The sequence below is a fragment of the Zingiber officinale genome, chromosome 8A (genome assembly GCF_018446385.1).
Source record: "Zingiber officinale cultivar Zhangliang chromosome 8A, Zo_v1.1, whole genome shotgun sequence".
Classification (NCBI taxonomy): domain Eukaryota; kingdom Viridiplantae; phylum Streptophyta; class Magnoliopsida; order Zingiberales; family Zingiberaceae; genus Zingiber; species Zingiber officinale.
In genome coordinates this window covers 57,010,968-57,023,293 of record NC_056000.1, presented here as the reverse complement: position 1 = coordinate 57,023,293, position 12,326 = coordinate 57,010,968, and the positions used below count along the sequence as shown (strand labels likewise).

Here is a 12,326-nt window from a genome sequence, read left to right as displayed (position 1 = left end):
AGGGGCAGCTAGTGATATCATTCTCGAGACGTCTGTCGCCGACAAGCAGCATGGTCGGTGGTCGGGCCGTACCAAAGATTGTACGGAGGAAGTTTCCGCTGCCATGACAGAGATATGCTCGGACAATTGAGGTATAGTGGCAGACATGCTTTTCTGACACAGCCATTCCAAGGTATGCTTTGCGAAGCGTGCACGCCTTGGGAAGCGTGCACACGCCTCTCCGGGGTCCTATATAAGAACCCCCGGACTTTGACGGAGGTATGATTTTTCTTCTATTCTACTGTAGCCACAGTCTCTGTTTTACTTGTGATTCTTCTCGCCACCGTCTGATTTGAGCGTCGAAGGGTCGTCGCTGGGAACCCTTTCCCGATCCGACTTGGTTGCAGGTTCATCGGAGGCTTACGTCGCCGTGAAGGTTACCTAGGAATAGCAGAGAGCGGCACGTCCCCAGTTTCTATCGACTCAGTGTACGGATAGGATCAAAGTCTAACTTAAATGTTTTGATAATTTTTTTTTGTCAAGTTTATCAAAACTATATATTAATGTCTCAAGTTTGAGGGTGGAGGCGGCGGCCGCGAAGGAGATGGCCGAGCTAGGTATCGAACCGGTCGACTCGCATGAGGGTGAAAGCGAAGAAGCTTCACCTGCGGTTGGAGAGTTAGCCGTTCGGATCCCTGCAACTGCACCGGTCGGCGATGCTATCTCGTCTGCCGGACAACTTGTGTCGGAAGAAGCGGGGCACTCGACCGAGGACTCCCCACTGATAATACGCAAACGACGTCGGACGGATCTCCATACCCAATCAGCTACAACTATGGAACTGGTGACTGAGCTAGCCGGCGCCCCATCTGTAGCAATCGCCCCGGCCCCTGCTCCAGTCGAGGCCATTTCTTCGGATCAAACTCCTTCCCAGCTTTACAGTTTTACATTTTTCATATGATATATATCCAGGAGACTGTACGCATATTTATTATTAGTTGTTATTTCTTACTATGCATGTCAGTAGTTACTCGCTGAGGAGTTGACTCACCTTGTTGATATTACTATTTCAGGTTGAGGTTGTCCGGAGGATATCCAGTCGCTAGTTCCCCCTCCAGATTACGAGGATTTCCATTTTGGATCCTTTCTTTGGTTTTCTTATTATGTTATCGTCTATGTTTTCAGACTTGTATCTTTTTGGCACTTGGATCTTATATGGTCTTTTATTATCATGAGTTTAGATCTAGTATATTTTTTTACATGCCTGCCCGGACAGCAGAAGAGGTAGGTTTGGATGTATGTTGGTGATTTGAGTTTTATGGGTGTAGTTGAGTAGGATATAAGATTTGAGTTTTATGGGTGTAGTTGAGTAGGATATTAGAGATAATTTCCTTATTGTTGTTTAGGTTAGGGTTTACTATTATACTGTGTGGTTGTCACTTTTATTTTATTATATGTTTCCGGTCATGTTGGTCGTGTATGGTTATGTTATAGAAAGTTTCAGATTGTCACCCGTACAAGGGAGATGCTGTCCAAATTTTCTCCGACAGGGACTCCCCCGGGGTGTGATAGTACCCCTTATGTTCGACCTGATTACGGGTTGGTTAGCTTTTTTTCGCACTACTTTAAATCTGACCAGGCAAATTCGTCAAGCTTTAGCGCTGGGCAGTCAATCAGAGCCAGGTGGGGAGGTGTTCTCCTCGATTGACTTTGATTGTTACGTCACATTGACATTGACTGTCATGTCATCTCCTGAGTCCACTTGGTACAACTCGTATCAATATTATAAAAGTTTTTTGTAAAATAGTTTCTCCACCTCTCAAATTATATAAGATTATATGAAGGAGAAAGTAATTTCGAGGACCATTATATAAGTCAATAGGTCATGAAATAAAAACTTAAGAGTGTCAGATTAAGTTAAAGAATTGAGTCATCAATTACTTGTAGGGGTGTAAATGAACCAAGCCGCTCATGAATTATTCGAAACTTGATTCGATAATAGCTCATTTGGGCTTGTTTAATGAGACTCGTTAAGATAAACAAACCAAGCTCAAGTTTTATAATATTCGGCTCGCTAGCTCGTGTAAATATTCGTTAGTAAGCTCATGAATCAATTTTCAAATGAAAAATAATAATTTTGATATTGAATTTATAGATTTTATATTTTATTTATGAAAAGTATAGATAAATATAATAACTTTATTTATTTGAATTAAATTGTAAATTTTAATAAGAATATTATAATTTTCTCTAAATATATAATTTAATTTTTAATAAATATTTAAATTTATAATTTATATTTATTAAGTTCATTTAGACTCAACAAAAGCTCGAATAAGTTCGTGAGTACGAATATATTCATTAAATAAAACTCGTGCTCGGCTTGATTATAAATGAATTAGACTCAAATATTTAAGAGTTCAGCTCGGCTCGATTACACTCTTAATTACTTACTTTACTTACTCATGTGAATGTTGAATCTACACCTAGATCTTATCAAATTCAACAATTGTTTGCCATGACACTCATCAAAATAACAAATATTAAGTCTAACTTAAATGTTTTGATACTTTTTTTTTATCAAAACTATATATTAATGTCTCAAGTTTGACCTACGGACGATCTACTCCGTACTCAAACCTCCTAGCTCGGCTAGTATTGCAGTTTAGAAATAAAATCATAAGTTTAGTTTAAAAATTAAAGAGAATTAAAAAAAAAGTGTGATTCGGTGGCAACACCCCTTGTAATTAATTAATACTAAACCCCTAGTTGAGCTGGCTAATTGCTACTGGATTTGGCGCCAGATTCATACTTGACTTCAAGGCAAATAATGACGAAATTACATGTACTTGAAATTTAATTAAAGAAAAAAAAAAGGAATGATTGGATGGCAACAACTTTAATTAATTAATTAATAATAAACCCCTAGTTTCGTTCGCTAATTGCTGCTGGATTTATCCTGGACTTAAAGTCCTGATTAATTCCATATATATCTCCTAATATTTCGCAGCAACTAATTCTGTTGAGTGTGTTTGCGATTTTCCCGCTTTGATTTTGATTTGCTGCTGCTCTATTTAAACTCCTCCGATCCTTCCCTTCAATTTCCACTCCAACTCGATCGATCGAAACCTAACATCTCCTCGATCTCCAGCTTCCAGTACTTTGGTATTTCTAATATCGTCAAACTCATAATGGCTGTCGCAGTTGTCAACAACGATATGCCAATTTCCTCTTCCGCCGCCAGCACCAGCAGAATCGAGGTTCGCTCCGTGTGGGCTCATAACCTCGACGAGGAGTTCGCCCTTATCCGCTCCGCCGTCCCGTTCCACCCCTTCGTCGCATTGGACACCGAGTATCCTGGCGTCGTCGTCGCTTCCAAAAATCCCTACTGCACCCTCACCCTCCCCCAGCGCTACGAATTGATCCGTGCCAACGTCGAGGCCCTCCGCATCATCCAGGTCGGTCTCACCCTCTCCGACGCCGCCGGCAACCTCCCATGTGCCATCTACAGCGACGGCACTTGTGTGCGTTACGTGTGGGAATTTAATTTCCGTGACTTCGACATCAACCGCGACCGTTACGCCCCTTCCTCCGTCGAGCTGCTCAAGGCTAATGGCATCGACTTCCAAAAGAATCAAATATGGGGCATCGACTCTTGCAGATTCGCCCAGCACTTGGCCACCTCCGGCTTGCTTTCCTTTGGCCATTTTTCTCCCGTCTCCTGGGTTACCTTCCAAGGCGCCTATGACTTCGCCTTCCTAGTCAAGATGCTGACATGCGACTGCAAATTACCAAAGACCGTTCGTGAGTTCTTGCACCTCGTTCACTTCTTTTTCGGCAAAAGGGTGTTCGATGTGAAGCACCTTTGCAAGCATTGTCCTGGGCTTTACGGAGGATTGGAGCGGGTGGCCTCTACCGTCCGAGTTGAGCGAGCAGTGGGCTCTCGACATCAGTCCGGCTCCGATAGCTTATTAACATGGCAGGTGTTCTATCAAATTGCTTCTCGTGTGAATCCACAACTCATTGATCGTCCAGAACACATGGGAACACTCTATGACCTCCAACTGCAATAGTAATCTAGTTGTGGCTAGCTCTAGAGTTCATGGCTTATCACAGTTGATAATGATTCTGTCAGCATTAGCTTAATTTGTACACAAAATTAATTGTTCATTGCTTCATCGAATCTTTTTGTATTTAAGTACAGATTATATGTTATCGCATCATCAGATATGCAAACAAATTGTCAATATTAATTCTTAATTTGGATAATGAGTACTTGTTGTTTTACTTTGTCTTAAATCATCCCCTCGTGTGTTCTGGATCATACTCTGTTCAAATGGGTTTTTTCCCTTTTATTAATAGTCATATATATCGTAGCCTCTAGTGGTTTAGAATTTATAGTAACTATTTTAGTGATAGTGGTGGTGCTACAGAGGTGAGAGTTTGTTTTTCTCTTTTATTGATCGTCATCGTAACCTACAAGAGTTTATAATTTATAATAACTATTTTAGTGAATACTGTTAGTGTTACATAGGTGAGTTAGTCTTACATAGGTGAGCGGTGCTTTGCTCACCTACTGGGACAAGGGAAGGATGACCGATGATAGGGCATGGAAGGGGTGGCACACTCATACATATAGGAAAGAAGGCAACGCATGCAGGAGGATTCGAGCCATGTAGATCATAAATTTTTTTTTTTTTTGGATTTAACCACATGACTTTAAACCATTCAAATCAAAACTCTTTTAAAGATATACAATTAATTAATAGGTAAAATTTGTAATAACCTAATCTCATTCTAAAAAAAATATTATTTAAGATGTATTCGGAGGCTCTGTGGATGTTTTTTTTTGTTAGATTTTATTTTCTTTCTATAAAGGTTATTTTCATCTTTATTTTTGAATTCAAATCATATTCTAATATCAATAAAATTCTTACACCCGAAAGGTATATTTATCTGTTAAATCGGATGGTATCATATAATGACAATATGAGAAGTAAATAATCGATATCAAACTCAGATCAAGTAATTTAAATATCGACATAAAATGAAAACATACTAATCTTTTAAATATCTATGTGTGTATGTATGCATTAACATGTGAATATACTAATTTACATAAAGTAACAATTATAATATTATTACAAAAACATTATCGATTCCACGAAGGAAAGAAAATAATAAACAACAACAACATAACAAAAAATAAAACAACTTGAACAAAAATCCAAACTCGAGTAGAACCGATAGCCAAGACCTTTGAGCGATACGACACATCCTCTACCTACTAACTTGAAAATATAGGAAAAACAAGGGGCAGTGAGTATAATAATTCAGTGGGTATAAGAAGATAGTGCATGCTACTATACATAAGAGGATCAAAGGATGCAATCTCAGGTAATAAATACTTACTATCAAAGTAAGAGTACCAACATAAAATCATCTTCTAATCAAACCATAAACAACAATATAACTCATCACTAACTTGCTCCAGCAGGTATAACCAATAAATTGCCCGCATAAAGCAAACACATAACAAGCACATAACAAACATATATCAAGTTTTAATAGCACGCAAACTCACGCTATCACTATCTGATCTAGGGGGCAGTTAGGGCCACTGTCTGTGGACAAACTCATGATACTGTTGGTGCACTTAGCACTAACGGTCTAACTCAAGTTTTGATGAATGGCAAAACTACGTTAGTGTTCATTTATATCTAAAATACATGTAGGAACTTGGTGGATGGAAGTACGTGCGATAGGCAGGTTAAACCCGACGCCTGATTGGGTTGGGTGGAAGTTTCTCAACCGAAGTTGACGGGTCGGCCCGTGCGGGCCTTGGAGTAGGAGTCACAAAGGCTCGAACCAAATAAATCTTTGTGTTTACTTTGGCTTAATTATTTTCCACTGCTTACTCTCGAATTTTTAATCGCTATTCACGCCCCCCCTGAAAACCATGATTTTATTGTATTATTTTGATTCATATATGCATGGTTTGATGGGCGTAAGTGTAAGGTGTTAGATGCTAATATTTGAGGTATCAAAGGATCTTGGATAGGACACATTCAACTGAAATTAGGCTCGATCGGCGCGATCCGCTTAAACCCATTTCGGATATCAAATTGAGATCGTGACTAGATTTGGCCTCGAGGAGGAGATCTAGCTAATACTCTACTTGGTTTTGAAGATCTGAGTTCAACACATTGTTTTATAGATAGATATATATGTCGATGTTTGCTTCCAGACTAACGTTTTCGACGGAAGGAAGTTGTTGGAAACCAAGGTCCAGCGCCCGAGATGGATCCCACGCGGCGAGCATCTATCATCATGCCTCGTGGTCATGTTGGCTCTATTACGTCGATATCTGGCGCTTGAGGTGATCCGCACCTCCAATCTTATATAAGGAGGTGGTTAAGGCTGAAACTCAACACAACAATAAAATATCTACTTTCCTCTGCTGCGATTCAAGCTCTTAAAAAAAAGTGCTATTTTGTTTTTATTTATTGTTGGTTTATTTCATTGATACAATTTAGTTTAATTCTTGTATGCTTAATTAATTGTTATTTTGCTTTAATCAGATTTAATTGCATCTCGTTATTTTATATTTAGTTTAAGGCGTTGGGTAGTAATATGATGTCGCCAGGATCCGAACCAAGTAAATCTTTGTGTTTGCTTTGATTTAATTATTTTCCGCTGCTTACTCTCAAATTTTTTAAACGCTATTCACCTCCCCCTAGCGCAATTCATCGATCCAACAAGTGGTATTAGAGGAATACATCTTAATTTGATTGGTAACCACTAATCAAACAAGGGGTGAAACCTTTTCATTTTGTTTGGTTTTGAGTTTGTTTTAATTTTCCAAACTAGTACTATTACCTTTTGGAAAAAAATTGCTTTCGATTATTAATCCACTTGTTTGCAACACCAATTTTTTTTTCAGTCTTCTTATCTTCTTCTACTTTCATTACGAACCCAAGACCAAGTCTTGGGACTCTCTCTATCTATTTTTTTCCTTGTGTGCGGGTTAATTATGTCAAAAATTGAAGTTATGCAACAAATGAGTGAGCATCAAGAGCAATAATTTGCTAGGATACGGAAAATTAAGAGTCAGTTAGATCAGATTGAATTATCCATCAATCAGTTGCAAGCACAAAACACCCGTAAATTTCCTCTATTCTAAAAGAGCAAAAAAAGAAATAGAAGAAGTGAAAAGAAATATACAATTAATTAATAGGTAAAATTTGTAATAACCTAATCTCATGCTAAAAAAAATATTATTTAAGACGTATTCAGAGACTTTGTGGATGTTTTTTTTTAGATTTTCTTTTCTTTCCATAAAAGTTATTTTCATCTTTATTTTTGAATTCAAATCATACTCTAATATCAATAAAATTCTTACACCCCAAAGATATATTTGTCTGTTAAACCGGATGGTATCATATAATGACAATATGAGAAGTAAATAATCGATATCAAAATCAGATTAAGTAAATTAAATATCGACGTAAAATGAAAACATACTAATCTTTTAAATATCTATGTGTATGTATGCATTAACATGTGAACATACTAATTTACATAAACTAACAATTATAATATTATTACAAAAACCTTATCGATTCCACGAAGGAAAGAAAATAATAAACAACAACAACATAACAAAAAATAAAACAACTTGAACAAAAATCCAAACTCGAGTAGAACCGATAGCCAAGACCTTTGAGTGATACGACACATCCTCTACCTACTAACCTAGAAATATAGGAAAAACAAGGGGCAGTGAGTACAATAACTCAGTGGGTATAAGAAGATAGTGCATGCTACTATACATAAGAGGATCAAAGGATGCAATCTCAGGTAATAAATACTTACTATCAAAGTAAGAGTACCAACATAAAATCATCTTCTAATCAAACCATAAACAATAATATAACTCATCACTAACCTGCTCCAGCAAGTATAACCAATAAATTGCCTGCATAAAGCAAACACATAATAAGCACATAACAAATATATATCAAGTTTTAACTGCACGCAAACTCATGCTATCACTGTCTGATCTAGTGGGCAGTTAGGGCCACTGTCTGTAGAGTCGTCAATTTGGGTTGGACCCGTCGGGTTGCACGCCCCGCCAAACAATTTAAGTGTGTTGGGTTGGAATTTTATTAACTCAAGCCCGCCAGGGGCCGACCCGCCTAGGCCCGCGATCCGCGCGGGTCGGCCCGCGATGGGCTTGGGTTGGCCCGCGGGTTGAGAAACACATGTAAGCTAAGTTTTTTTGCCAATTTATTAGCTTTCTTTTTATAATTTTGAAATAAAAATAATACTTTTTATCCCACATAACTACTCGTTTGTGTTCATTTATATGTAAAATACATATTTATGGATACATTTGGTGGATGAAATATTTTCGAAGTAAAACGTTGTAAATATAAAATATTTTTTATTTTTTTTTTAAAAAAAACGATAGGCCCACAGGTTGGCCCGCCAAACCCGCAACCCGCCTTAGATTGGGTTGGGTTGGAAATTTCTCAACCCGCCAAGTTGACGGGTCGGCCCGCCCCCGCCCCGTGGATTGGGCGCCTGGAGGCAAATTTCTATCCTCAACGTTGCCTCGCCACGTGGAGCATCCTGGTTGGGTCCGCTACGTCATATTCAGGGCGCCCGAAGGGATCCGGGCACCCCGAACCTCCTATATAAAAATGGTAAAGGCTGAAACTCAACACAACAATGAAAGATCTACTCCTCTGTGCTCCTGCGACGTTGTGAAAGCTCTCCGACAAAAGTGCTATTTCTGTTTCTATTTATTATTTATTGTCGGCTTTTTTTTGCTAATTAATTCCTGTACTTAATTTGTAATCAAACTTTTTGAATTATTAGTGATTGCCCATCGAAAGCACCCTTGCATGCGGGCCTTGGAGTAGGAGTCACAAAAGGCTCCGAACCAAATAAATCTTTGTGTTTGCTTTCGCTTAATTATTTTCCACTGCTTACTCTCGAATTTTTAATCGCTATTCACGCCCCCCCTGAAAACCATGATTTTATTGTATTATTTTGATTCATATATGCATGGTTTGATGTTGATTTCATAGGTTTAAATCATGGTTACATCACATTTTTATGCATTGTCTTTATTTTGGGCTTAATTGTAAATTATCTTATTTTTGGTGTTATTTGATGCTAATATTTGATTCTTATTTTATAGGTATCAAAGGATCTTGGATTAGGATCTATTCGAACTGAAATTAGGCTCGAATCAGAGTTTAAACGAGACGATCAAACCTTGGAGTTATTTGGACCGTTCATCTACAATCAAGCAGATCTGAGTCATCCATTGAAGATTTGGCCCATCCAACCTAATGAGGAGGAGATCTCAGCCATAGATGAAGTTCCAGAGGTTTTGATTCAGATCTGAGTTCATACAGCCATTGATCAAGCTCGAATTAATCTGGAACGTTCATCGAAGATTGGGCAGATCTGAACCATCAATTGAAGATCTGGTCGATCCGGCCTACGAGAGAGAAGATCCAGACCCTAGATCAAGATCAATACCTTCGATCGGATTTAAGGCGACTTTCCACCGTTGATCAAGTTCCAAATCAATTTCAGTCATCCGTTCAGATCTAGATCAGATTTAAACCCAGAAGCTACAGTGTTTTCTAGTGTCGATCTCTTCACGCTGTTCTTCGTCCCGCGGCGAGCTTCTCCGAGAGTTTCGACCCCGATTCCTTCTCCAATCAATCTCTCGAGCTTCGACCTCGGTGGAGAGCTTCTCGGCGGCCTCATCCCGATCATCTGGAGCCTCCGGTGGGTGTTTCCTCCGGCGGAAATCTGTTCGCGGTATTTCTCTGTTCCAGCGCTGATTTGGTGGTGTTCTTCCAATCGGCGACTCCGATTTCCATCAATGACGCTTGGAGGTGATCCGCTGACGTTATTGAGCTTCATCCGATGCCCATCCGCAGTCTTCAACATCATTCCAGATCCAGAGATCCAGAATTGCATATTTCCAGATTTTCGGCACTTGAGTGGGTTTAGGGTTGTTCTAGCTCGCCGGGGGTGGTCCGTCGACGTAGTTGAGCATACCTTGAACTGAGACGCAGCTGAGATGCTTCATTGAGGTCCAGAGTTGGGTGTTCTCGACTTTGGCATTCTTGTGTGATGGCAAGAGTGTGTTGCTTGATAGATTGGTTGTGAGAATGGATCGGTTAGGATTTATTTCATTTTGCTACTGTTTTATAGCTTAGAACAGATTCCTTTTATGTTTGTTAAGTTCTTATCATTGCAATTTAGCATTTCTTTGTTTTGTTGAAGTTTAATTCATGTTTGGTAGTTGTAATTTCATTGATACAATTTAGTTTAATTCTTGTTTGATGCTTAGTTAATTGTTAAGTGCTTAATTTCTAAGTTAGGGTTTTGATTATGCTTTAGATCAGATTTAATTGCATCTCGTTATTTTATATTTAGTTTAAGTGTGTTGATGGTTTAATTATGATGTAGGGTGGCAATGCGTTATGGTTTGATCAATGGCACATAATTAGGTTTAACTATTGCTTTAGATTAATTTCTTATTCGTTGTGCTTTACTTTTGTTAGATTTAGTTTAAAGCTTAAACCCCCATTTTCATATTGAAAACCCCAAAAATAGAAATAAAATACAATCCTAGATTACATCCTACCGTTAGTTCCTCGAGGATCGATCCTGGGCTCATTATTACAACATGATTGTGTAGTAAAGGGGTTCAGTGGAAAATACATTGTTAATTTGATTTACGGGTGTGACAGACTCATTATCAAATTTTGGTGTCGTTGTCGGGGATCATATGCAATGTTTGGTAATTTTAGGATTGTTTTTATTTTAGAAAACCTAGAAATTTTGTTGTTTGATTGCTTTCATGATTATATATCCATGTGTTTGATTTTATTTGTTCCTGAGTCTTCTTATTTTATTTGCTAGTGTTTCAGTGTAAGAATAGGAAATTCTTTTCACCATGGATCCATATTATCAGCATTTTGGAGATTGGGGTCAGAGTTATTATTATCAGTCTCAGACTGGGATTTATGTGCCTGAATATCAGTATAAGGATGTATAAGAACAATTTGCAGAGTCAATTTGGAAAAGTAATGAAGTTATGCAACAAATGAGTGAGCATCAAGAGCAATAATTTGCTAGGATACGGAATATTCAGAGTCAGTTAGATCAGATTGAATTATCCATCAATCAGTTGCAAGCACAAAACACCCGTAAATTTCCTCTATTCTAAAAGAGCAAAAAAAGAAATAGAAGAAGAGAAAAGAAATATACAATTAATTAATAGGTAAAATTTGTAATAACCTAATCTCATGCTAAAAAAAAATATTATTTAAGACGTATTCAGAGACTCTGTGGATGTTTTTTTTTAGATTTTCTTTTCTTTCCATAAAAGTTATTTTCATCTTTATTTTTGAATTCAAATCATACTCTAATATCAATAAAATCTTACACCCCAAAGATATATTTGTCTGTTAAACCGGATGGTATCATATAATGACAATATGAGAAGTAAATAATCGATATCAAAATCAGATTAAGTAAATTAAATATCGACGTAAAATGAAAACATACTAATCTTTTAAATATCTATGTGTATGTATGCATTAACATGTGAACATACTAATTTACATAAACTAACAATTATAATAATATTACAAAAACCTTATCGATTCCACGAAGGAAAGAAAATAATAAACAACATCAACATAACAAAAAATAAAACAACTTGAACAAAAATCCAAACTCGAGTAGAACCGATAGCCAAGACCTTTGAGTGATACGACACATCCTCTAACTACTAACCTGGAAATATAGGAAAAACAAGGGGCAGTGAGTACAATAACTCAGTGGGTATAAGAAGATAGTGCATGCTACTATACATAAGAGGATCAAAGGATGCAATCTCAGGTAATAAATACTTACTATCAAAGTAAGAGTACCAACATAAAATCATCTTCTAATCAAACCATAAACAACAATATAACTCATCACTAACCTGCTCCAGCAAGTATAACCAATAAATTGCCTGCATAAAGCAAACACATAATAAGCACATAACAAATATATATCAAGTTTTAACTGCACGCAAACTCATGCTGTCACTGTCTGATCTAGTGGGCAGTTAGGGCCACTGTCTGTAGAGTCGTCAATTTGGGTTGGACCCGTCGGATTGCACGCCTCGCCAAACAATTTAAGTGTGTTGGGTTGGAATTTTATTAACTCAAGCCCGCCAGGGGCCGACCCGCCTAGGCCCGCGATGGGCTTGGGTTGGCCCGCGGGTTGAGAAACACATGTAAGCTAAGTTTTTTTTGCCA

At 37.8% G+C, this 12,326-nt stretch overlaps 1 protein-coding gene across 1 annotated transcript; it reads left to right on the top strand.

Annotated features, from left to right (window-relative positions):
* The first annotated feature begins 2,657 nt into the window (after positions 1 to 2,657).
* Positions 2,658 to 4,052, top strand: LOC122010840 (probable CCR4-associated factor 1 homolog 11). The gene has a single exon (XM_042567312.1). It carries the CDS (start codon positions 3,171 to 3,173, stop codon positions 4,050 to 4,052), a length of 882 nt encoding a protein of 293 aa, XP_042423246.1. The 5' UTR covers positions 2,658 to 3,170.
* The last annotated feature ends 8,274 nt before the right edge of the window (positions 4,053 to 12,326 follow it).

What these genes read in the sequence shown, in the direction of transcription:
- LOC122010840 (XM_042567312.1), top strand. Translation starts at nt 3,171, where the DNA reads ATGGCTGTCGCAGTTGTCAACAACGATATGCCAATTTCCTCTTCCGCC.